Source organism: Rhizopus delemar, genomic scaffold (assembly GCF_000149305.1).
Source record: "Rhizopus delemar RA 99-880 supercont3.4 genomic scaffold, whole genome shotgun sequence".
In the NCBI taxonomy this organism is placed as follows: domain Eukaryota; kingdom Fungi; phylum Mucoromycota; class Mucoromycetes; order Mucorales; family Rhizopodaceae; genus Rhizopus; species Rhizopus delemar.
The window spans coordinates 881,252-907,231 of NW_027137830.1; the positions used below are offsets into that span (position 1 = coordinate 881,252).

At 39.0% G+C, this 25,980-nt stretch overlaps 9 protein-coding genes across 9 annotated transcripts; 4 read left to right on the plus strand and 5 right to left on the minus strand.

Annotated features, from left to right (window-relative positions):
- Positions 1-32: 32 nt before the first annotated feature.
- On the plus strand, positions 33-1,348 carry RO3G_05850 (proteasome subunit beta type-6; the record flags this gene model as incomplete). Its single annotated transcript, XM_067660440.1, has 6 exons — positions 33-55; positions 441-480; positions 553-752; positions 823-1,007; positions 1,065-1,154; positions 1,212-1,348. The coding sequence occupies 6 exons, from the start codon at positions 33-35 to the stop codon at positions 1,346-1,348; spliced, it is 675 nt and encodes a 224-aa protein (XP_067516541.1).
- A 743-nt stretch (positions 1,349-2,091) lies between these two features.
- On the plus strand, positions 2,092-3,651 carry RO3G_05851 (uncharacterized protein; the record flags this gene model as incomplete). The annotated part of the gene is made up of 6 exons (XM_067660441.1): positions 2,092-2,185; positions 2,381-2,839; positions 2,891-2,960; positions 3,015-3,316; positions 3,373-3,500; positions 3,583-3,651. 6 exons carry the CDS (start codon positions 2,092-2,094, stop codon positions 3,649-3,651), a joined length of 1,122 nt encoding a protein of 373 aa, XP_067516542.1.
- A 303-nt stretch (positions 3,652-3,954) lies between these two features.
- Positions 3,955-5,477, minus strand: RO3G_05852 (uncharacterized protein; the record flags this gene model as incomplete). The annotated part of the gene is made up of 3 exons (XM_067660442.1): positions 3,955-4,324; positions 4,382-4,524; positions 4,572-5,477. 3 exons carry the CDS (start codon positions 5,475-5,477, stop codon positions 3,955-3,957), a joined length of 1,419 nt encoding a protein of 472 aa, XP_067516543.1.
- A 660-nt stretch (positions 5,478-6,137) lies between these two features.
- RO3G_05853 (uncharacterized protein) lies at positions 6,138-7,366 on the minus strand (the record flags this gene model as incomplete). Its single annotated transcript, XM_067660443.1, has 7 exons — positions 6,138-6,387; positions 6,432-6,712; positions 6,761-6,912; positions 6,977-7,017; positions 7,069-7,127; positions 7,179-7,282; positions 7,336-7,366. 7 exons carry the CDS (start codon positions 7,364-7,366, stop codon positions 6,138-6,140), a joined length of 918 nt encoding a protein of 305 aa, XP_067516544.1.
- A 368-nt stretch (positions 7,367-7,734) lies between these two features.
- On the plus strand, positions 7,735-8,699 carry RO3G_05854 (uncharacterized protein; the record flags this gene model as incomplete). Its single annotated transcript, XM_067660444.1, has 4 exons — positions 7,735-7,841; positions 7,893-8,081; positions 8,132-8,416; positions 8,465-8,699. The coding sequence occupies 4 exons, from the start codon at positions 7,735-7,737 to the stop codon at positions 8,697-8,699; spliced, it is 816 nt and encodes a 271-aa protein (XP_067516545.1).
- Positions 8,700-8,830: 131 nt separating this feature from the next.
- On the minus strand, positions 8,831-14,216 carry RO3G_05855 (uncharacterized protein; the record flags this gene model as incomplete). The annotated part of the gene is made up of 8 exons (XM_067660445.1): positions 8,831-10,156; positions 10,205-11,112; positions 11,163-11,464; positions 11,514-12,043; positions 12,103-12,918; positions 12,971-13,166; positions 13,213-14,029; positions 14,201-14,216. 8 exons carry the CDS (start codon positions 14,214-14,216, stop codon positions 8,831-8,833), a joined length of 4,911 nt encoding a protein of 1,636 aa, XP_067516546.1.
- Positions 14,217-15,024: 808 nt separating this feature from the next.
- On the minus strand, positions 15,025-17,323 carry RO3G_05856 (uncharacterized protein; the record flags this gene model as incomplete). The annotated part of the gene is made up of 6 exons (XM_067660446.1): positions 15,025-15,569; positions 15,619-16,027; positions 16,088-16,115; positions 16,171-16,312; positions 16,435-16,465; positions 16,619-17,323. 6 exons carry the CDS (start codon positions 17,321-17,323, stop codon positions 15,025-15,027), a joined length of 1,860 nt encoding a protein of 619 aa, XP_067516547.1.
- Positions 17,324-17,676: 353 nt separating this feature from the next.
- On the plus strand, positions 17,677-18,708 carry RO3G_05857 (uncharacterized protein; the record flags this gene model as incomplete). The annotated part of the gene is made up of 4 exons (XM_067660447.1): positions 17,677-17,835; positions 17,887-18,131; positions 18,178-18,489; positions 18,543-18,708. 4 exons carry the CDS (start codon positions 17,677-17,679, stop codon positions 18,706-18,708), a joined length of 882 nt encoding a protein of 293 aa, XP_067516548.1.
- Positions 18,709-23,145: 4,437 nt separating this feature from the next.
- On the minus strand, positions 23,146-24,175 carry RO3G_05858 (uncharacterized protein; the record flags this gene model as incomplete). Its single annotated transcript, XM_067660448.1, has 2 exons — positions 23,146-23,217; positions 23,285-24,175. 2 exons carry the CDS (start codon positions 24,173-24,175, stop codon positions 23,146-23,148), a joined length of 963 nt encoding a protein of 320 aa, XP_067516549.1.
- Positions 24,176-25,980: the final 1,805 nt, after the last annotated feature.

The following is a 25,980-nucleotide window of genomic DNA, read 5'->3' on the forward strand; positions in this document are numbered from 1 at the left end:
TGACATGCACTCAATTTATATATGAGTAACACATGACTTTCACTGACTTTGGCAGGTAAGAAGAAGGTTGAGCATCTGATGTCTTAAAAGAGACTAAAGATCTACTTTCATTTTAAACCACATACACCAAATAAAAGACGAACTCATTTAGCCAAGAGTACACCAAGAATGAGCCAATATTCATAATATGTTCAAGTACTGACATCTCTATGCTTATAATTGGTCACATATGGGTATTCGCCACGAAAAGAACAAAACACTTTCAGGCACACTCTTATATGCCTTCTCGGAGATTAAAATTACATCCAATCACAAATTTCAGTTATTTTTTGATGTCATCATACTCTGCTGAGTTCAGACGCGTCAGCTTTGAACATAAAGCAAGTCGATTGTCCTCTCTTTTTTTTTTTCTATTTATTACTAATTAAACCAATACATAGAAAAGAAATGAGTCTCAAAAAGGGAGAAGTCAACCTCGGTGTAGGTCTATCTTTATATGAAATTGAAATCAACCATAGCTAATGTGTGTTTTTTTAAAAAAATTGCTAATAGACTTCCATTATGGCAGTTGCTTACAAAGATGGTGTTATTCTTGGTGCTGATTCACGTACAACAACTGGTGCTTATATTGCCAACAGAGTAACAGACAAATTAACAAAAGTACATGACAAAATTTATTGTTGTCGATCGGGCTCAGCTGCTGATACGCAAGCTATCGCTGACATTGTACACTATTATCTTCAAATGTATAGGTAATTTTTTGACTGAGACTTTGATGCCGTTGAATGTAAAAGAAAAACAAAAGCTTATCTCTTTTTACAGTGTCAACGAAGATGAAGCGCCTTCTGTTCGTACAGCAAGTGCTTTGTTTCAAGAATTATGTTATCAAAATAAGGATAATTTGATGGCAGGTATTATTGTTGCCGGTTGGGACGAAAAAGATGGACCTTCGGTATATAATGTACCTCTTGGAGGATCTTTGCATAAGGCGCCATTTGCTATTGGTGGTACGTGAATGATAGATAAAGATCAATTGAATTCCATTTAAAAAATACAACTAATAGGATCTGGATCAACGTATATTTATGGTTATTGTGATGCAAAGTATAAAGACGATATGACACGTGAAGAGTGTGAAGAGTTTGTCAAGAATTGTAAGTTTTATTCTGTCATTGGATCACCAGTTGTCTAATTCGTCTATTTATTTACAGCCTTGGCACTCGCCATGTCTCGCGATGGATCATCAGGAGGTGTTATTCGTATGGCAGTTATCACAAAGGACGGTGTTGAGAGACTATTCGTCCCTGGAAATCAATTGCCTGGTAAATTTGATTATTTGATTATGTGAAACACAAATTAATCTTTAAAAAATTAGTTCACTGGGAAGGATAATGAATAAAATTGTCTCTAAATAATAAAAGGAAGCGAAAAATATTTGTAAAATACGCGTTTTATCGTCACGCGCTTATTTTCCATTGTTCTATGTGATAAGCCACTTGGCAAGAAGCCCAATTTCCCCCTCTTTTTAAATACAAATCATTTTGTTCTTTTTTCTTTTTCTTTTTCTTTTCCGAAAAAATGCCGATAAAGCGACCACAGTCACCCGATGCAATGGAAACATCGTTTTCTGAAAATGCTGACTCCATGGAAGAAATAAATGTTGACACGCTTGTTGAGGACACACATTCACTTGCCATTTCCAATGAAGATGACATTGTAGAAAGCCAAGTGATTGTCAAAAAGAGCAAATCAGGACGAGCTGTAAAGAAGGCCAAAGTACAAGAGTCTGCAAGTAATTCAGACGAATCAAGCGATGAAAATGATTCTGCTAAAAAACACGGTCAGTCTAAAAAAAGGTCTAGAGAGAGAAATGAACAATCAAAGAGTAAACCGACAAAACAGACCAGTCGATTGAGCGAGGACGATAGTGGAATTGAAGGCGACGGTGATTCAGAAAGTGAAACGACCAAGAAATTAGAAAATCCCCCTGAAAAAAAGAAGAATGTGATTGACAGGAATTTCGTTGACGTTTCATTAAAGAACATTATCAGAAAAAGAGACGGTAATGGTCAGCGAACCGGAAGGAGAATCATGACACGTTCAGGTTTAAAGCCAATACAGAAAGAGGAAATCAGCAAATCGAAGGACGCTAGAATAGAAAAAAGTAAAGCGAATGATACTAAAGGTATAAACAAAAAAGTCAAATCCAAGAAAGGAAAGAAGAAGGAAAAACAGGACAAAGAAAAGAAGGAAAAAGAAAAGCAACCAAGAAAACACAAGAGAAAAAATATTGTTAGACTTAACGGCAATGCTCTTCCACTTACAAGTATGTTTTGTCTTTATATAGAAGCAGTAGTACACATACTCATTTGTTATTTAGATGGAAAATACAAACTAGCATTTATTATCGAAGGACACACAAACATTAACGTACCCGTACAAACATCAAAAGAGGATGAAAACAGCCAATCAAAGGATATTTGGTGCTGTGAGTTTGAACCTAAATTCCCTGGCAAAGTGCAAACAGATGTAGCTGCACTGGCTGGATCCTATAGTGTCTTATTCTTGGACATTCAACAGGGAAAATATACCAAAAAGTACACACACTCTGAGATACAAGAGATTTTTTACACGATGGCTTGGACAACATTACCAGTAGCAGAGGATTCAAAGGATGATGAGGAAGTAGGAATATGTAATATTTTAGCTGTAGCTGGACGACTGGGATCCATCAAACTATTAAATCCTTTACAAAATGAATGTTATCGTTATCTGTTTGGACACAAAGGACCCATTTTGAAGCTGGTGTTTAGTAAAACTGAACCCAGGTGGTTATTCAGTAAGCCCAAAAATAAATAAATCTGAAATAGAGCAACTCATTTGCGTCTAGGTGCCTCTGCTGATAAAACGGTACGTCTGTGGGATATTGGATCTTCAACAAGTGAATCCGACGACTCAATGTAAGTCTAACCAAACAGGATGTACTGCTAGTAAACTAAAATGTCGCTCTTCAGGTGTCTCGCCAAATTTGTATTACCTTCTCATGTTGGAGAACCATCTGCTTTAAGCGTGTCTTATAATTTATCTACTGTGATGGTTGGTTGCTCTGATGGTAATCTGGTGCGCTACCAATTAACATCTGAACAAATAGAGAAATTTAAATCCATATCAGAACAGCACGAAGAAGAAAAGATCACAACGATACGCCCAACAACTATTTATCCATCTGGAAGTGAGTGGCATGAGGGCTATATAGATGATATGCATGTCCTTGGACAAGACAGTATTAAAGAGGATCCACTATACAATTACGTTGGTAAAACGAGGTGAACAACAAACTGAATGCTTATGCGATTAACTTGCTTTTATTAGTTTCACGCGGTTCTGCAGACATGGAAATTGTCGTATGGAATCTGAGGAAAAGCACACCGAACGATATTGAAATTCATAAATCATTGAGTTGGCCAGATGCTCAAGAATGTACTGGCTTGCGATACAAAGTAATTGAACTGAATAGTATGTTGATAGAAAAAGATATAGGTGTATATACGCATTTTCATCATCTAACACGTTAAATAATAGATCAAAAAGTTCTCATTGCTGGAGATTACGAAGGAAACATTCGTATATTTAACATTGGTGATGGTATAGAGAGTGAGACGTTACCAGATGGTAGTAAAGAGATATTCGAACCCATTCAAGTAAGTTGATTATGTTCAATGAAGAATTCAAAATGAAACGTGTTTCATTTCTAGATTTTATCCCACGAAATGTCAGATCAGCTTATTCGAGATGTATCTTGTTCGGCGGATACACGTACTATTATTGCAGTGGATACGAACAATCATGCTTTTGTATGGAGATGCACAGATACCAGTTAGGAAATGAATAAATTTGAATTCTCTTTAAATAAACTACACACATCAAATATACATAGTGTTTATTATTTTAATTTTAACCGCGCTTGCTGGTCCAGCTGCTGGGGTTAGTACGATTACAGATTAATGCGGCACGGTCAAAGGAGTTGCGGTTCTTGTTGGCAACGATTTGGAAACAAGTGGCACTTCCTTGGCGAGAGATGATGACAGACCAAGAAAGGAAGATTTCCCAAATACGAACAATCTTGTCTCCATATTTCTCCTTCATAGCATCCTTGTTCTTCATCCAATTCTCATACCATCTTTCGAGAGTAGCAGAATAATGAACACCAACGGTATCTACATTATGGATTTCGAAGCCAGCGGTTTCAAGTTGCTTGATGTACCAGTATAAAGGAGTGGAGGCATCAGCACCAGGGAAAATATATTTAGCCATAAACAAACCCCTGCAAAAACAGTGTATCAGCATCCGTTTCTGTAGGATTAAATCCGTCTTGTCTTACCAAATGAAATCTTCATATTGCCAGGTGGCTCTTAATCCAGCTACTTGCATGTAGAAAAGACCATCATCTTCCAAGAGTTCACGTACTTCATTAAGGAAAATATGGAAACGACGAAGACCGACGTGCTCAGCCATTTCGACAGCCTAATCGAATTAAAACCAACCAACCAACACATGAAAATAAAACTTACCGTAATCTTGTCGAATTTTTGAGACTTTGGAATATCACGGTAATCCATACAGAGAAGGTTAGCCTTATCCTTGACACCCCATTCTTCAATACGCTTTTCGCCAAAGGCAACTTGATTACGAGCCAAAGTGACACCAGTGGATTGAGTACTATAGTGTTTGGAAGCAAAAGCAGCCAAGGTACCCCAGCCACAGCCAATGTCCAGATGCTTATCACCTTCCTTCATATGGAGCTTTTCACAAATCAATTTCATCTTGTTATCTTGCATTTCTTCCAATGTTTCGCGTCTCGTAGGATCCGAGATGATACCAGAGGTGTAGACCATGGGTGTACCCAAGAAGGCCTCATAAAAGTCATTACCACGATCATAGTGATCACGCACCTGGTTTTCATCCTGTTCACGCGAGTGCCAAAAGGTCTCGGGTAACCACTGGGTCAAGAAGAACTTGAATTGACCCAAGGTGAATTGGAAAGCGGCCCAGTCATGACGAAGTTCCATGATTTCCAAAGGATCTCCGTTGAAGTCAACCTTGCCAACAAAGTAAGCTTCGAAAAAGGTTTCCATCGGAATCTTGTTACGGCCGTGATATTGAGCCTTGAGTTCAGCGTCATGGAAGGTCAAATAGGATTCGATGGGCTTTCCGGGGAGAGGGATGTTGTTTCGGTAACGAGGAGCAAATCGAGAAAAGAGATAGATGGTACAGGCCAAGATGGGAAGGAACAAGAGAACGGTCAGGATCAAAAAGAACCAGACACCGAAGCCGAGGTAGTAGGTGATGAAAGCAGGGATACCAAGAGCGGCACCAGCCAAAACACGGTTATCAAAGGTTTGATTACCAGCGCCTTCTGCTGGAAGTGAAGCGTTATGAATGGCCTGCCATGTAGTCGGTTTGAATTCCTTTGACATCTGCTTACCAAGACAAAAAGAAAGGTCACTTTTTAGAAAAAAAAAGACGCGTCTGATTCAACTTACTTTAATAACCCAACTTTTTTTTTGGGAAACCAGATAGAAAGAAAAAAAGGGGAGAGAAAAAAAAAATTAAAAAATGGGCTTTTTGTTCTTAGATTCAAGTGTGACATGTCAAACATCTATGGCTGGAAATATACAATATCCGCTATGATCTTCGGACCTGAATACAGAAGGCGCATACGACATTGGAAGAGGTATAAATGCGGATAGATGATTGAAATGAATGATGGTTGTTGGCTGATAAAAAGACAAGTGGTTGATTCTTATTTAAAAACAATAGAAAGAAAAGTGTTGATGATGATTCAGATCATGGAAAAAAGAGTTTCACAAAGACAATAAAGAACGGTTCAAAGTGCCGATTCAAAAGACTGCGATATTTAAGATCTACTTATTGGGCTTAAAACAAGTACGCTCAGTAAACAAAAAATAAACAAAAAAGTCGATACAGCCAAAACAACAGGGCTCTCCTTTTTTTTTTAAAAAAAAACGTTTGTTTTCAGTTTAGGTACTTTATTATGAATTTAAATACTGTATTCTAAGTATTACTTTATTTTGCATTGTTCAAAGCACATACTCCAATTAATCATTATAAAAGTTTCAAGCAGATTTAACAGCAGCACGCTTACGAGCGCCGATAAGCACAAGGACCCACACAGACCAATCAAACAAGACTTCCTTTGCCAAAAACAAGAAGGCAGCAGAGAGCACAGACTGAACGATCTTGGAAGAGATACCCTTATAGAGACCAACGATGCCTTCAGAGGCAATGATCTTTTTAAATCCATCTGCAATGGATTCATACTTTTCTTCGCCTTGTTGGCTCACTTGCATACGAGACTTGATGACACTTTGAACATATTAGACACGATCCTTTCTATTACAGCGACTTACATGTATGGGTAAGTGATGGCAGTTGCACAGAGTTTAGAGAAGGCACCCAAAAGGAAGAAATCGAGGTTACCAAGGCTCTTGAGCTTAGAGAGCTTATTCTTGGCTTGTTCAAAAACTGTGTACTGGATGATGGGGTTGATGACCAGCACCAGAGCAGCACCAACACCAGCATAGAGGCCAGCGAGACCTTCTGTCTTGAGAATATGAAGACCGACAGCGATCGCATTGGCCTTTGATTTCTTTTCATCTCCTTCAACACCCTTTTTTACAGTCAAACGTGTCTATCAAAAAAGATGAGAGCCATGGTTTTTATCATCAAAACGAATTACATTCACAGTCCAGATAGGATGGGTAGCCAAGACAACAGCACAACCAGCAAGTGCACCAGATATCATGGATTCAGACGTGCTCATAGGCTTACCCTTGCCTTTTGCCTTTTCAAAAATGGCCTTGACAGCTTCGTAACAATAATAATAGACACCTGATGGATAGATTGAATAAAAATAGAACACAAATACCGTGTTTTTAAAGAGTATCTATTTTACCATTTGTCACGGCTATACCGAAAATACCAGAGCTCAAACCACTATAAAAATTGGTGAATAACAAAAGAAAGAGGATCGAGTGAGATATTTACGAGTATAAACCTTTGGGTCCTTCTTTAGCAAGGATTTTGAAAAATGCATCTAATGTATTCTATAGAAAGGTTTCAATCCTTGTTTTTATGGACACGATTCAATAAATTACCTTGTATGCATCTTTTTCAGTATCATTCTTTTGTACTTGAAGACGAGAACTGATAGAGACAAGAGGATAGGTCAATGCCATAGAGACAATACCTCCACCAGCACCTATTTGAAATAGATTGACTCTTTCTGCAAGTTACTATCGATGGATTTCTTACCAGAGAGAGCATGAGCTACGTTATCAGACATAATAAAAAATAAGAATGGAAAAGAGAGAGTGTGTGTAATGTGGATGTGTCATATATAAAAGGTACGTGTGACTTTTTTATAAAAAGGAAAGAACGAAAAGCGGTGACCGAATTTAGGCATGTGAATTCATATTTTGACCAATCAAATAAATAATGTGGAGTAATCAAAGACCTCAACACACATCCACTGAACTTGACAAGCCGGAGAGATTCATGTGAAGAAAAGGGGAGGTGCGGTAATTGAAATTGCGCTGCGTGAAAATTAAATCGATTGAATAAGCAGCAATTAGTCTATTGCTTTTAAATGGCTGGGTTATAAACTTTTTTTTTTTCTTCTTTTTTCCTTAGTTACTTGTATTAAAAAAAAGAATGTCCACTACGCAAACCTCCCCTGATAAATACAAGCAAGTGAGAGAAGACATTGCAAAGGCTTTTCCTAATGAAGAATACGATGATGGATCATTCGCCCCTGTTGTGTAATATGTCATTTTACAATTGAAAAGAATGATCTTCTTACTTTATATTAGTCTTCGTTTAGCATGGCATGCAAGTGGTACTTTTGATCAACACCATAAAGATGGTGGTAGTGATGGTGCTACTATGCGTTATAAGGCTGAGGCTGAAGATCCTGCTAATGCTGGTTTGGAGTATGCCAGAACCTTTTTGGAACCAATCAAAGCTAAACATGCTTGGATTACTTATGCTGATTTATGGACGTAAGTTTATTTGTTGATAGAAAAAAAAATTTTTTTAAAGTGATCCCTAGACTTGCTGGATGTGTTGCTGTTGAACATATGGGAGGTCCTCACATCGAATGGACTGGTGGTCGTCTTGACAAGAATAACGAAACCGACTGTCCTCCTTTGGGTCGTCTTCCTGATGGAGCCTTGGGTAAAGACCACGTATTGGATGTCTTTGTCTCTCGTATGGGTTTTACTGTTCAAGAAACAGTGGCCTTGATCGGTGCTCATACTGTAGGTCGTTGTCACAAGGATAGATCGGGATTTGATGGTCCCTGGACTTATAACCCTACTCGTTTCTCTAATCAATTGTAAGTGATCCATGCCTTTAAAAAAAACAATGACTTATTTTCAACTAGTTTCAAACTTTTATTAAACATCAAATGGGTTGAAAAGAAGTGGGATGGACCCAAACAATTTGTTGATGAAGACGATGAGATCATGATGTTGCCCACAGACATTGCACTTTTAGAAGAACCTTTCCGTCAATATGTAGAACTTTATGCTAAAGATCAACAAAAGTTCTTTGATGACTTTTCTGCTGCTTTCCTTAAATTGATCGAATTGGGTGTACAAAAGAGAGGAAAGTTGTAGATTATTTATTCCCAATAGTAAAAATCATGTGAAAATTACTTTTTATTTGAAAATAAAATATCAAGCAAAACATTAAACTTCAAATTGATAATAAATACAATAATAATAATAATATAATACAAAGAGAAAGACTAAATAGACATTGTCTTTAAATTATTCAAAACATATTCTTGTGCATTCCTTGATCCCTTTTTAGCAGCAAGACGATATAAACTCTCTGCTTTTTCAGTATCCACTGTCACCACGATGCCTTTTTGATAAAATTCTGCCAATTTAAACATCGCCTCTGCTTCATCTTCTTCATCTTCTTCATCCATAAAGCCAGTCTCTGTCACTGAATCATTCAGTGATTTACCTATCACTTGTCCGTACCAATAAAAGGCCTCTTGCATATCTTGTGCAACACCAAGGCCACGCTCAAAACATTGTGCCACATCAAGAAAGACACGGTAGCCAAACTCTTCTTGTTCAGCGAACCGAATCAAGACCGCTGCCGCTTCTTCCACTTGGGCCTGAACTCCCGCCCAGCCATGAAGGTGATAGCGAGCCAGCATGATTTCCGAAAGAAATTTGAACTTTTCGGGTGCATGCGCATGGGCTGCTTGGAAAAATGCATAGGCACGGTCACGATCCTTTGGATGCAAAAGACGGCCCAGGTTGTACTCTGCCTGCCAGCGCTCCTCCTCGGATGACTCGCTGTGTTTGAACAAGTCGACCGCGATGGTGTATTGTTCGAGGGCAATGTCAGGATCGGGTGCGACAAAGATACCGTGATGATGGTACAGGGCAAGGTAATACGTCGCTCCCGGATGACTTTGTGCGGCCGATCGACAGAACAGATCATAGGCCTTTTCAAAATCTTGAGGAATCAAGATCTCTTCTCCTTCTTCTTTGCCCCGGTGACAAAACAGACCAAGATGGAATTGAGCCTTGGGAGAGCCGAGCTCTGCCGCAAGTCCAAGTCGGCGCGTGCCTTCCTCTTGCTCTTCTAGCGAGAAATCTTGCGTCAAAAGGAGCACGCCAAGTTCAGCCATCGCTTCTTTGATGTTCAAGTCAGACGCCTGACGAAGGTACTCGATAGCCAGGCGGATATCGGGATGAAGAACGAAACGTGGGCTCTCGGAACGGTCCTCGAGGATACCTTGGAGATAGTAAAGGCCGAGCTGATAGCAGGAGGGACCGTGGCCCTTGGGGGATGCATTCGTAGCCAACTGATAGACTTTCAAGGCTTCCAAATCCTTGTTCATGGCTCGTTCTGGCAAAGCAACACATTCCTGTGCATACATTTGGGCGATACGGTAATAGGCCTCAGCGTCATGTGTCATTTTAGCAGCACGATGGTACCATTCATAGGCAAGTTGATTGTTCTTGATGACCCCAACCCCATTCTCATAACACTGTCCTAAAGTATTGTAAGCATGAACACAGTTGAGCTCACTAGCACATATCAACAGTTCCTAAAATCAAAATGAGTAAAACAGGCAGGGTAAAGGACAAAAGCCTACCTTGAATCCTTTTTCATGATCCACAGGAATACCACCAAAGCCTTCGATACAGTAACGTGCACAAAAGAAACGAGCCAAAACATGACCTTGAGCAGCCGCCTTTTGGAAATAATCGAGGGCGGCCGCATACTGTTTTTGCTCATGCCAGGCTTCGGCCGCATACACCGTGGCTTCGAGGTTGCCGAGGGCCGAGGCTCTTTCAAAGCACTGAATCGCCAGCGCCTTTTCGTCTTCTTCCGACTGCCATCGTGGATCGATCTCTTCCTCATCCGAAAAGCTGTGTGTGTCGGTAGGTGTGGGTAAGGTGTTTTGTAAATTGGAAAACTTGAGATGGGTCTTTGTACAGTTGGCATAGGTTTTACCCAAGAGAATCAGTGATTCGGCATCATCCAGGTCTGCGGCCATGTGAAGGTACCTGAGGGCTTCGTCGAGCGATGTTTGTTGAACGAGCGCGCTCACAAAGGGTGCTGTCAACTGTTTGAGGTAATGTTGACCGAGCTCGCGCATGGCCAGCACATGGCCCAAGGCAGCCGCACTCTTTTGGTATTCCAATCGGAGTTCATCTTGGCCGATCGAGGCTGCCATTTGGGAAAGGGTCCAGATGCTTTCAGGATGGAGCTTGGAGGCCGAGAGCTTGAGGAAATCGGTGGCCGCTCGTTCGTCCCGTAAGAACCCAAAGTCACCTCGAAGGTAGATGATGCCCAGGCGGTATTGTGCTTCGGTATGGCCCAGGTCAGCACTTTGACGGAGGTAAGAGAGGGCCAGTGGGATCTCTGAACGCTGTGAGAAGATTTCGTAAAGACGGAAATAGGCCGTGCTCTCCTTGGTTTCTTCAGCCGCTTTTCGAATCCAAAACAAGGATTGGGTCAGATTGGCTTCGGTACCAAGTCCGTTGAGATAACAGTAGCCTATTGAAAGTAAGTCGACATCCAATAAAATAAAGTAGGTGTGGTCTTACCCAGGGGCTCAAATGCTAAAGTAAATTGATCTTGAAAAGCCAAGTTGAACAATATCTCAAAGGCTTCTGCAGTACTCGTTGCTTTTGTCTCACTGGATTCAATCGATTTCTTTAAAAGAACAAGCGCCCTTTGGTTATTGGTCGGAATGTAACCGAGTGTCAATCGGGCCACCATCAATCGGGCCGTCATCCCAGTCTTGGTATGTGTAATCCCTGGGACCTTGGAGGCCAGCAGATAATAATCATAGGCCAGTTCAAAATGACCCATTTCATAATACAGTTCTGCAGCGGCAGAGTAGGCACTAGCATCCATCGTTAATCCATACGTTTTTCTTTTTCTATTTAACTTACAAAGCATAGCCTAAAGAAGCCGATTTCAAATAATATTCTGCGGCCATGTCCAAGTCCTTGTCGACACCCGTTCCTTTTCGATAACAGTGACCAAGAAAAGACATGGCTTCAGCATCGTTCTTTAAAGAGGCTCTTGTCAAAAGTTGGAAAGCCATGGTATGATTCGTCATCGTGCCTTCTTCAGACAAGTAGATCTTGCCTAATTCTCTTTGGGCATAGACATCTTCTTGATCTGCTGCTCTTTTTAACCACTGGATCGCCTTGATAAAGTGTCCTTCTCTGTTTCTCAACTGAAGATAAATCTTTGCTATCTGGGACATGGCCTCAACCACACCTTGCTTTGCAGCGCGTTCAAGCCATTCGAGCGCGGTGTCGAGGTCAGGTTGGTCCATACCGATTCCTTTATGAAAACAGAGACCGAGGGCATACATCGCTCTGGCATGGCCCTTTTCAGCTGCCTTTTGGTACCAAGGGAAAGCATCTGCAGGCCCCTTGTGAGGCACTGCATAGTTTGACATCATGCCTGCGACCTTTGACATCATGGAGTGAGAAGAAGAAGAAAAGAAAAAGAAAAAAAAACAAAAATTACCGTAAACATGGAATCCACATCTCCTAATTCAGCGGCCGTCATGAAAAGTAAAAAGGCCTTGGATCGATCGATGTCACATACATTCGGGATACCTTCATCATAACAAGAGCCTAGCCAATAAAAGGCATCCGGATGCTGCGTCGTCTCGACCAACTCGGTCCAGAGTTGAAAGGAAAGGGCCGGATTGTGGGGTATGCCTTGGATATCATTCCTTAGATGATAGCGACCCAAAGAAAGCTTGGCGATCTCGATCGGTTCCTTATCACGTACCGGGTCTGCGTCGTGTACGATGTCCGTATGGATCTTGAAAGCGTCCAGGTGTCGACCGAGATGCTGGAGGAGCAAGGCTTGGTCCATTTTGGCATAGTACACATGCGGACTGTCCTTGACCTCGGCCGCCTTGGCATAATACGCCAATGCCTTGTGAAGATCGATCTCGACCCCGATGCCGTGCTGGTAGCATCGGCCGAGGAGATCGAGGGCGATCATGTCCTTGTTGATCGCCGCCCGTTTGTACCACCGAATGGCCTCCCGTTCATTTCTTCCTTCCTGCTGATAGAACTGACCGAGGACACGCTGGGCATAAGGGTAGCCGGCCACAGCGGCCTGTCGAATCCACTGGATCGCCTCCCTTGGATTACGCGAAAGACCCAATCGACCAAAGTAATAGACGAGGCCGAGGAGGTATTGGGCCGCTCGATTGTTGTTTTTGGCAGCTGTCTTGTAATGAAAGAGAGCCGTCGCATCGTCTTGTTCAATACCTCCGATGCCTTTATCGTACATCATACCCAGCTGGACATGAGCACGGCTGTTGCCCTAAGGATAGATCATTCAGTTCATGTGGAAGAGAACCGTCATTTGTATTTACCATTTCTACCGCTTTCTCAAGCCATCCAATGCCCTCTTCATATCTTTCTTCCACCACCAATCGATTTCCCAGAGCTGCTTGAGCATCCGGAAATCCTTGGTGAGCACTCTTTTCATAATACCATTTTGCTTTTTCGAGATCTTGAGGAATATCCGATCCACATTCATAATGAACACCCACCAGGAATTGTGCATACCTAAGGAAGAAGTGAGTACAGTGGGGCTGTTCTCGTGCTGGATTACCTATTGTTATTCTCGGCACTTTTCATTAAATAGTCAAAGGCTTCTTTTGAATTCTGCTGGACACCTTCGCCTTGGAATAACATACGAGCCAGTCGACACTGGGCCTCGGCGATGGTGGTCGCGATCGATTCGTTGGTCGGTTCATAATCATGGGCGGCTCTTTTAAAGTAGTCAAAGGCCATGAATTTATCGACTTCTTGAATGGTATGGGGTGCCTGAATGGGTAATCCATCGAGACAGCAGTGACCAAGAACATAGCTTGTCTCGCAAGACGGATGCTTTTTTAATAAATCAAATCCACGTTGTACTTGGGTGTCGCAGCCGAGACCAGAAATGAGACACATGGCAAGGTAGACAATGGCAACAGGGTCATGTGATTCGGTTGCATATTTCTCCATCGCTCCGTAAAACTGAAACCAGTGCTCAGGATCATTTTTAAGCTGCGCCTTTTGAAAGGCTTCCTTGATGAGGCGATACGATTTGAAAGGATAGAGGTTGAGTTGTTTTTGAAGGTGTGCTGTAGAAGAAGAAGAAGAAGAAGGACTGGATTGTGGCTGAGTATATGAAAATAGATTGTCTTCGAGGGGTGCTGCGGGATAAATGGATTTTCTGGAGATGGTTGAATTTTCAGTGCCTAGAGTAAATGTGGAGGTGTTTACATCGATTTGTGAAAATGGATCATTCGATAAAGCTGTCCAGCCACTGCTGATTTTGGATTGAATATGATGATCATCCTTATTACTGCGTGAAGAAGAAGAAGGTAGTCGACTACGTCGAGGATGGTGTTTTAATGGATCATAGAATGAGTTTTTACTTGCTACCGTAGCATTGTTTATCGTTGGCTTCTTTTCGTCAATCAACTGCTTTGGTAGTGAATCATTATTATTTGTGGCATGAGAAATTATATCTTCTTGCGTATTCTTTGACCGAATCACTGTATTTCTTTTTCTTTTTCTTTTTGTGTCGTTTCCATGATTAATAATTTTACTAGGTTTTGAACCCATCTTTTGTTTAAATTTTTGCTTATTCTATTGTTTGTTTGCTTGCTTGTTTGTGCTTAATTTTTTTGTTTTTGTTTCAAGGAATGTAGATAAAAATTATAAATATTAAAAAAAAAAAGAAAAGAAAAGAAAGAGAGAGAGAGAGCGAGAGAAAGAGAGAGAAAGAGACAAATGATGATATTGTACGAGAACACAAAGTACCTTACAAAAATATACCAAAATTGTACATACGAAAAATAATGCAAAATTTATATTAGTTTCAACTCCACAGAAAAAAAACAATAACACAAAGCAAACGTATTGTACTATAAATGCGCTTTTGCACAAGAATTAGATTTCAACTGATTTTTTTTTTTTCATTCTTTTATATTTCCATCGTACGTTTATTAATACATTTTATGTGTGACTCAAGTGAGCTAAAGCGTGATTCATTGACTGAGTGCGAGAGGGGCTCATATCAAGCCATAGAATAGTCATGTGTCTGTTTCATCTATACTCTGCCCCTAAATTCCCCGTAACAAAGATGATTAAAATACTACACAGAAAACGTGTAATTCTAAATTATATTTTGCTATTAAAGGCAACAAAATAACAATCAATTTTTTTTTCTTACGAATTCATTGTCCACATTGATCTTGATTACTGCACATAAAAACTACCAAAAATAAAAATAAATAAAAAAATAGTCCACGTTAACCAGTGACCTGTACGCCCTCATATCATGATTCATTCTCTATTTTATGAAACATTTTTTTTATATATTCCTTGGTGAAAAACAAAATGATGCTTTCCAGGTTTTTTATTATATAAACTAAGCTTTATACATCCAACCACCTTCACCCATCGTATCTAAAAACTTTGAATCTGCCTTTGCAATAATCTTCTCACGCAAATCACCATATATCTCTTTTCCTTCAACCGCCTTAAAGTAGTGAGGTGTCCAAATCGTATTGGATTGTTCGCGTTCCTTACGTAATGTACGTTGCTGATTCTCAATGGCTGACTTCTCAGCTGATGCAGTCGCATAATCACCCACCTTGAGTGCTTCTGAGACTTTTTTCCAAATTCGACGTGATTCCAATGGGTCTTGTTCCTCTGTAGGTTTGACGATTTGAGCGGGCTTTTCAAGCGTGGTCAAGTCCAAAAAGTCTTCGGTCTTTTTGTTCTTGGTCAAGGTAGATTTGCCTGTCCATTGGCCTTCAATGATCGTAGGTGTTGACAAGTTATCATGGGTAATGGTGGCCTTGAAGTGATGAACTTCACCCGAGATCCATCCTTTGGTGGTATATTCAATAGAAGCAAAATAACCAGTGGATGAATGAATGAATGAAGTGCCATAAAGTTCAACATAAGGAGCTATAGACTGTAAGGCTCATATTCCCAACAAAATGCATTATCATCATACCTGCATACCAAATACCATTGACAGAGACAGAAGGTAATGTGAACAAATAGGTTTCATCATCACGTCCAGTGAGCTTGAGAGTACAATAACCAATCTGATCTACCAACATTTGTGTGCCTGAAAAACGAGTCTTTTGACCGTCATGTCCAGTCACAACGACACCAGCTTCTTTATTTTCAATGTAAAAACCAGAAACGGGTGGATGATGTGATACTTGTTCACAGACAATCCGTGTCTTATCTTGCCACTCACAGTGAAACTGTTCACCCAAGATAGGATTAAATGGTTTTTTTTCCCATTCTCCTTTGGGTACTCGACTTGAGAAAGATCCATTCAAGGCAGAAATAAACCATTTTACAGCAGCATAAAAACGTTCTTCAGCATTATCGGATTCACTTATTTTACTCAACTAATCGATAGTGTCAATATACTTTTTACATACGCGCTCTCTCTCTCATCATAAGCTTACCAAACTAGGTTGATCAGCCCAATAAGATCTATATTGGGTCGTTTAGTGTTTATGTGCTTTATTAACTTGTTATCGTCACTTACGAATATTCTAACAAAGAGATGGGAGCCAACAAGAATGATGGACAAGTTAAAGCAGAAAGATCACCAGTAAAAGAAGCCAGTGTCTTTAAAAAGGAAGAAAAGCTTCCTTGTTGATCAGCAGGAATGCTCTCAAGTGTATTGTCTGAAGATGCCATTTTATAAAAAAAAGTGCAAAAGAAAAAAAAAGGGGAGGATAAAATTTAATCGTATCTACTCTAAATAAATAAAAAAAAAATATAGCCTATTGTTGGGGTGCGCAAATACGAAAATGGTATTGTGACACAAAAAAGTAAAACTACGTATTATAAAATGGAAAATATCAACAAATAGACATTTTTGTTTATATGAAAAGGGGGGGGGAATACTATTCATCATCACTGCTACTTTCATCATCATCAAACATACTCGACACTGATTTAGATTGTTTCTTTGCAAGTAAATGCCTTACGTTCGTCTTTAATTCTTGACGCATTTCATCATCGTCATCTTGTTCTTTTGGTACAATCGTGCCTGTCGAACGCATCTGCTTCAACTTCTCTACTCTGGCATCCAAAATCGCTTGCTCTTCGAAAATGTCTTGGTTCCTATTGGCATACAGTGTTTCATCATCTTCTTCTTCCAATTGCTTTGTTTCTGCAGAAACATCAATCATCGTCTCATGAAATTCATTCAAATCCTTTTCTAACGTCAACTTGGCCTGTTCATTGGCCACACGCTGCGCTTTTGCTTCTTGTTCAGGATCATCAAAGAATCCTGCAGGTATCGTATTCGGCTTCACTGGTTCTGGTATATCTTCTTCCATCGGCTCCTCTTGTTGATCAAAGAAATCGCTTGGTAAATCTTCTTTGTGCTCTTCTTCCTCATCGTCTTCTTCCTCATCACTTGAGATGTTTTCAAATTTTGTACGCTTTGCTTGTTGACCTTGCTCTTGTTCAGGTGCAGGTCGCTTGTTCTTGAGTGCCTTTAACTTTTCAATCTGTTGTCTGTGAAGGCTAGAGCCAAGATGAGCTGGCCACACATTTTCATTTTTAACCAACGAGTTACACACAATACACAATAATCGTCCTGTATCATCATATTTTGCAAACGGATGCTCTACTCTCTTTGCACGCTCTTGTTTTTGTTTTTTAAGTAAACGACGTACGTCAGACATTGTACAAGATTCACAATGAAAAAGAAAGCAAAAGGTCGATGTCTGTTGTTTTCATGTGTGGCGTCTTGTGACGCTTTTTACTGTTTGTCTCTGTGTCTGCATTTTTTTCGGGCGGTTTCCTGCTTTTTTACAGATCTCTCATCACAATGGCAAAAGAAAAGAAAGAGAAAAAGTCAAAAAAGAGCGATGTTGTGGAAAAGAAGGCAAAGAAAGTTGTCTCTGAGAATGTAGAGAAAAAGGATAAGAAGGAAAAGAAAGAAAAGAAGTCAAAGGAGAATAATACAGCTGTAAAGGAGGAAAAGAAGTCAAAAAAGAGCAGTGAAGACGATGATACCTTTAATGTCTTGACCGAAATGGCTCCTGTTGCTGAGGATAATGCTGAAGAAGAAAAAGTTGAAAAGAAGAAGAAAAAGAAGGAATTGACAGAGGAAGAAAAGGAGGAACAACGTAAAATTAATAGAGAAAGTAGAGAAAAGAAGAAGCTGAAAAAGGAACTTAATAAAAAGAGAAAGGTAAAACCGATTGCTTTTGATAGTACGTTTCGTTAAATACAATATGCATAGCGTGGAGAGTTGGTTGAAGAAGAAGAAGAAGAGGAGGAGTCAAAAGAAGGTGAAGAAGACGACAACAAAGAAGCCAAAAAGCCAAAGGTTGAAAAGAAAAAGAAGGAACCAGAGTTTGGTGTTTGGGTTGGTAATCTTTCTTACAGTACAACAGTGGAAACAATTCGAAATTTCTTTACAGACTGTGGATCTATCACTCGTGTCAAATGTCCAAAAGGAAATGGTGTCAAAAATAAGAACAAAGGGTAAATAAGGCGCTTTTTTCAATTCTTTACTTATATGCGTGCTTAGATTTGCTTATATCTTTTTTGCTACAACTGAAGAACAAGCCAAAGCCATTGCTAAATCAGAACAAGAGCTTGAAGGTCGTTCGTTGCTAATTAAGGATGCAGAAAATTTTGAACGTGCCGATGGATCCAAAGCACCTACAGAAGCTGAAAAGAAGGAGATTAAAAAACAAAAGAATCCACCTTGTCCAACCATTTTCTTGGGCAATTTGAGTTTTGATACAACAGAGAAATCAATTCGCGAAGCATTTGAATGGGCAGGAGATATCCGTAAAGTGCGTGTGGCTACTTTTGAAGATTCTGGAAAATGCAAAGGGTAAGTTACCCAGAATGAATGGATAGTAGCAAGTGTTCTAATAGACCCAATAGATTCGCCTATGTTGATTATCATACAGTCGAAGCTGCAACAAAAGCTATTCGTGCACCAGATAAGCATACATTTGATGGTCGTAAATGCCGTGTAGAATTTGCTAGTGAAGAAGCTCATATGAGATCAAAACCTTGGTTGATGCGAGAAAAGAAACACCGTAAATAAAAACCCTGTTTTAGAGATCCCCTTTACTGTGTTTTAAGGCTATACTGAAGACATCTATTTGTTCATCTCGACATTTTTTTACATTTATTTAGTAATAATCAAGCATTATTTCTTTTTAATGTTGCGATTATGTAGAAATGTAGACTTATTTAGTATGTATATCTATCAAGGTGGATTGGTAATTGCAGTGCAAGCGTTATATAAATTATGCATAGAACTGCATAACATGTAGTACTAAGCTAATAGCTTAACACAAAAACTACAATGTCGATCACTTGTGCATATATCATACGCATATTGTAAAAATCATACACTTTGAACATCCTTTATTTCTGTATCTCAAAAATAAGTTTGATTACTGGTATATTTATAAAAAACATTAGGCGCGAAGTGTATAAAACGACAGCTCACTTGGACAAATTCAAATAAAATACATGAAAAGGCGTTAAAAAAAGCCCTCCTTAAGATCAAGGATATAAAAAAAGATAAGAAATGAAGAACGATCATGATAAACAATGAGAATCTCTGAATCGTTATAGAACTCGGAAACCAAGAGAAGCCATGAGCATATAAAGAAGCTTGTAATTAAAGTAGTTCTGATGTTATAAGATTATGCAGTAATCATTTATGTTTGCATTTGCTATAGAAAATAACCAAGGACTTTATAAAGCAAATCAATCACAGTTCCTTTAATGATCCAATTGATGAATAGGATTGTTACGTGTTTCACAGTTCAATTCTTAAATATTATGGATGCATTCTTATTCAATAATATCACTGCTTTAAAATACCAATGTGAAGGCGATGTTTCTGAAAATACATGGTTATGTATCAAAGGTTCTTACAAGCATATTGAAATGGGGTGAAAAATGTAAAAATCATTTTGATCTAAAGTTATCAAGAAAGAAAATATCGACAAACTCTTTATAAAGACATTTTCTGCAGCCATCGCAATTAAAAGACTAACAATGCTGGTCACAATGTTTATGCATCTTTAAACTGTTTAACCTCTTTGGGTATGCTTTCCCACCTATTCTTTTTATCTCTTTTCTTGAGTTTACTCTATTGATCCAATTGTAAAAAATAAAGGGATATTGGAAGTGATTGTGTACTATTAAAAACAGTATAGGTTGAACGAAGATGTAAAAACTAGATAGTAAGTCTTTTTTCAAGATTTAGAAGGTAAAACCATAGGCTTATTCTATGATGAAGATGGCAAACCAAGTTTAAATGTTACTTCTTCCATCCCGTTAAAGTATAGAGAGCTTTTATAAATCTCGCTCTTTGTTTAATTTTTCATTGTATGCATATAAATTATTTCCAGCCTCGATGAAAGCCTAATTGAATTGAACACATTGAAAGTGGAATGTATTATTTTGCGAAAGAAAGATTTATTTTAGGAAATGGTAAGTAGCCTTAAAGGAACTATACGATAATGGTAATAATAGTGATATAAAAAATTTTAAACAGTTGTATAGATCAATGAACAAACATGTCATAATGCTTAAGATTCAAAGCATTCCACAGTTATAAATTTATTGATTTCAATTTATTACTTTTTAGGTCAGTTGCATAAATATTGTGTTATCTCGTAAGAATAAAAAGACTATAAAATTCAACGACTTGAAAAATTATGTTCTTATTTAATATTATTGTATCTGGTATTCATATTATTTTCATAAAGGTTCAATGAAACCCTTTTCAAGATACTTTAATTAATTATAGCTGTAGATCTAGTATGAATAAATTTTAATATGAAAATCTGTTCCTGGTTATGCAAATGGACTGTTTGTATCCATCAAGCTGATCTATCATTCATTTATGTGTCGTTGCATCAGGAGCTATATTAAAACAACTTGCATTGAGTTAAAGGAATAGAATTAGTTGTGACCGAATAATAGAGAAAAGACTGTAATACATCTTTGTAAAGCATGCACTACTCTGATTTCTTGTAAATTGAATATGGGTCATGTTTAAAGCATGCCGGGATACGACGGTGCTTCTTGCAGCTCATTTTTAGCGTTGTGTCGGCAAAAAAGGCAAGAAAAATTTATTTATGATAAAGATGCAGAGCATACCTATCTTATTCTTTCTTATATCAATAAGTGAGCCAAATAACGATACAAGCATTTGAAGTATATCATCACAGGAAATGATAGGCACTGAGTCTTGTAACAAATGATTCCAAAGATTGTCATTGACTTGCTTCTGAGCGGTTGGGCATTCTTGGTGCGTTTCTTTTTGCTTAGAAAGCTTTTGTATTGATTTAAAAATTGATAAATGTGGGTGTATAGTGTATATTCTCTAGATACTAGCATCAAGAAATCAACATAGGCATGGGACATGTATAACCCTTCAGCCCAATCTTGCAAGCTAAAATTTTGAAAAGTTGTTAAGAGCGATATTTCTAATTCTTTCTCCTTTAACTATAGCCAAGATGACATAAACACAAGCAATAAACATTATGATTTACCAATCAAAGCCATTAATTTCCCCCGTAATCTCACACTGGTGGGGAGCTATGTCCTATTTTCCTTATTAGATACTTAAATGTCGTGTGAGATTACTCAAGATCTCCATGCTATATAATTTAAAACTATCTCTATATAACACTACGTGTTATATAGTCATCAGTACACATAAACAACTTTATTTTTTTTTGTAATATTATTTTATTGAAAGTTATTTAATAAAAGTAATGAAAGCCACACGTCATTTTGAGTGGTATGCTTTTAATGTAGACAATTTGCTGTGGTAAAAATGGGGTTCCATCGAAAACATAACACCAGTGTGCTCGCCAGATGTATAGTAAAGCGTGTGAGCAGATCCTCAGTAATCGTGTATTATCTACAAAGTCGAAACGACTTAAGTTCCTTAAAATGCTTTCAACATCTTCGGGATGAAACTCGAGATAAGGTGTAAATTGAGATAGGACTCCGTGCCATGCGGACCATTTGAATGGACAATGAATCAACAGATGGTTAATATCTTCCAGTGGATCATGGCATAGGCTACAAGTAGTAGGGACAGTAGGATCAAACCGAGATATAGATGCGTTACAATGAAACTTGTTGTATATGAAACGGAACCAAATTGTTCTAGCTTCAGGAAGGATCTTCAAAGACCAAAACTGTTTCCACTTGGGAGGAGGTAAAGTAGAAAGTGAGTAGGTGAGTAATATGTCTGACTGGGACTGTCGGTAATCTTGAGGATGAAAAGATATCCAATCGACAGATCGAGTCAACCACGAAACAAAAGGGAAATCATCAGCAGAGCCTGGATCAGGATAGTTGTTCAGGATTAAATTCCATATCATTTTGTTGAGGGTGACAGTTCGATTTTGTAAGTCCCACACCAGACGACCAGATAGTCTAGGGTACGTTGGAGAGTCTGGTCTTAGCAGGGGACGAACTCTATGAAGCGATTGGTCGTAGGTAAAGAATTGATTAGCTTGTAATTTCGAGCGACTATGACCAAGTAACCAGTGATCTGAGGGGATATCCGAGAACAAGGCTAACAAGGGTAGCTTCAACAGAGTGGACGGATCGCATCGAACATCAGGGGGACTCTTCTTGAGAAAGGAGTCCATAGCCTCAAACATGGCAGGCAGAAACGAACCAAGATGGATGTTAGCAGCTGTCCGCAATGATGGGAAAAAGAAAGACAACAAAGAAGTACTTCCCATGGAGTGAAACCGTTGAACAAAATCTTTCAAATATACTTGACTGCAAGAGACGGGATCGTCATCTTGAAACAATTGTCGTAACCAGCGAAATTGTAAACATCGATGTTAAATCAGAGGATCCAGCAAACCAAGACCTCCTTTGATGATAGGTTGACACAGCAGAGCGTATTGAAATCCAGGTTTAATCTCTTTCATGATAAACTGATAAATTATAGAACGGATTTGCTTAAAGAAATGTTTGGGCAATGACACAACGCGCAAGCAGTACCATAGTTTAGACAATATCAGTATGTTAACTAAAATCACGCGTCCTCGAATAGATAGTTGTCATTGGGAATATATTCCACATTGAGTTTTCACATTTTGTAACAGCTGATTTTCCACGTATCTACGTTGAGCTAGAGACTGAATAACAGGAAACCCAAGATAACGAAGTGGCTGTGGTTTAGTGTGATCATGCCATTTGACAATCTGATGTTGTAAGAGCATTTGTTGCCAGGATGGAGAAGCATAGCCATTCAAAAAAATTGCTTCGGTCTTCGATAGATTAACTTTAGCATTGGATACTTCACCGTATATGTGGAGATGATATTGCACCCGTACAAAATCTTCGGGAAAGGAAAGAAAAACACACACATCATCGGCGTACGCCAGTACCTTCAGAGCTGGCGGCGGAGATATATTTGAAGACAGTGGAGCAAAAGAGAAACCAAGAAAGGAGTTATCTTGAATGATATGCCGTAGGAATGATTCTAAGGCAAGGTTAAACAGCAGTGGTGATAACGGATCACCTTGACGAGGTCCACGATATTGGTTAATTTCATCTGTAAAGTGACCATTAATGTTGATCCGGACCTTATTACCAAAGAAGAGCCCAATAATAGAGTTTACCAAGACCAAAGGAAAGCCGAATTTCAGCATGACAGCTCGTAAATAAGAAGGATGTACTCGGTCATATGCTTTCTCCTGATCCAAGAGAAGTGCAATGTCATTTCGATTACACCGTCGAGCATGTTCCATAACTATATTAAGGGCCAGCCCATTCTCTGCAATAAAACGGTTTGGCATAAAACCCGTTTGACAACGATTGATAATGGAAGAGATAACTTGTCTCATTCTAGAATTGATGATCCGTGTGTAGATTTTGGCATCGCAATTAATCAGAGAAATAGGTCGCCAATTTTTCAAACTGGCTAAGTCACCTTTTTTTGCTAGTAATCTTACCCACAATTCTTGCCAGGAGGTAGGAAATTTTTGTGAGCTGAGTGCTTGATTGTATACTTCTAACACCAGATCTTGCAAAGGGGGATACCGAAAAAGTTGATATAGGAAAGCATAGCCAAGACCATCTTCCCCAGGGCTGTTGACTTTATTTTCTACTCGAGCTGTCTCATGAATAATTTCATCAATGGTGATCGGCTCCAGCAGGTGGTCTGTATGATCGTCAGTTAATTGGAGCAACCCTTGAATTTCAGCAAGGTATTGTTCCACTTGATGGTCGTCAACTGAGTCAGTGGTAAATAGAGACTGATAAAATTGTTGAGCAATGGGAAGCATCCGATCAATACACTCTACTGGATCTGTAGAATCATTTGGTCGTAAAGCGGTGATGTGTTGCTCGACAGTACGTTGGCGATAGAGATTTTTCAAATACTTAACCGATGTTTCACCTGCTTCCTGCCAACGGACGTTAGCCTTTAGAGCAAGGATTTCCGAAAGCTCTTGTTGCAGTGTCGCTATTTGCTGATCCAGAATGGGTAAATGCTGTAAACGAGCATCCATTGGAGGTTTGCTACGCAAAAACCTATTCCGGTCGCTCTGTAGTTGTCGTATCATCTCTCTGCGCCAATTGCTATAATCGATCGCAAAAGAAAGTGTCATTATTTTAACTTGTCTTTTAACAAAGTCCCATTTCTTTTGAGTAGTCCATCCAGAATCGATATTCAGTAGGATATGGTCTAGATGTTGTCGGAGATAATGTTGATAAGCAGGCGTGCGAGCTAGAAGTGGGTTTCCCCGCCACAAACCAAGTCCCGAGGGTGAGGGACCAAGACAGCAGGTAACCGAAAGCAGTGAGTGATCAGTCCACGATGCATTCAGCTTATGTAAGTTGCTTGCAATAACTTGAGTACGAAATGCTTGATTGACAAAGATATAGTCAATTGTAGAGGAAGTGGTGTCATTCCTCTTAAAAGTAGGTAGCTCATGAAGGTCATCGTTCATCAAGGCGTTATAGAAATGATCGTCCAAGAAAGAAACCCACTGAATTGATGTCTGTGATGACAATTGAGGACGTAAGTATGAGTAATTGAAGTCCCCAGTAATAAAGAGACGATCAAAATTGATGTCCAGATCTTGATTGTGTAATAAGTGAAGGACCTGGTCAAAGAACTGTTGGCGTTGTCGACCGGAAGTGGCGGGGGCATATAGTACAAGCAGCCAGAAAGGTGCAAAGGCATTGTAAGGATGTTTGACTTTTGTAAGGATCACCCGATCGTGTTCGGGGGCCAAGTTATCAGAGAATATAAAGGAAAGACTGAAAGAGACAATACCACAGTAACGAGTCCACAAAGAATAGCGAGCTTGAAATTGAGTATTGATTATAGAGAGCGTGTTATCTGAAACATGTGTTTCTTGAAATGTCATACAGTAGCCGCTCTATTTAAGGGTGACCAAAATTTTTGGAATATCCACCCTTAAATAGAAAATACCCTTAAATCGAATTTCGTGGCTGTTAAAAAATTGAAATCACTTAATATGTATTGTAGCGACATTATAGACATGTTTGTACATGTTTCCACATAAGCACTGTCGGTTGGTATAGATTTGGTAATTGTGTAAGAACAAATCAAAACTTGCTTAAGACTTGGTCAAAATTGCTGGAAGGATAATATACGAGTTGTAGACTCAAAATAATTTTGATGAGAATAAATGTATGATACAATAAATTCTATCTATAAAAAAATGTCTAATAATAAACGTGTACGTCTTTCTTTCTCAAAAAATTGAGCTTTTGGATCAAAATGCTACTGGCCAGCTTAATCGAACAGAATTAGGTGAATGGGCTATGAAGAAATTCAATTTAGATCAACCACTTGCCCAACAGACTATATCAAATATCCTCAAAAATGCTGAAACGTTATATAGTAATGTTAATGTTGTCAAAAATAGCAAAAGCCTAAAAACAACACGTTATCCTCAACTTCATGATGAAGTCGAAAAGTTTGTTGCAGACATGAACAATAACAATATGCCAGTCAATAGAGACTCAATCCTTCGATATGTAAGACCTATTGCTTGAGTAAAGTATAGAATCCTTGAAAATGAAATTTCATTTTCTTCTAGATGACTCACCAAACTTTTTAAGCGAATTGGAGTAAAATGCAGGCCAATGCATGATGAAAGTGTCTCGGTAGACATTACTTCTGAAAACATTCAGAATGAATTGAGGAAGATAGAAGAACTTCTTGGGCCATGTGATCCTGCAAATATCATGAAGTTTGATGAAACAGGCTTATATTACCAGCAACCACTAAGAATAACCATATGTTCCGAGCTGCTTGATGGTCTAAAAATAGTAAAACCTG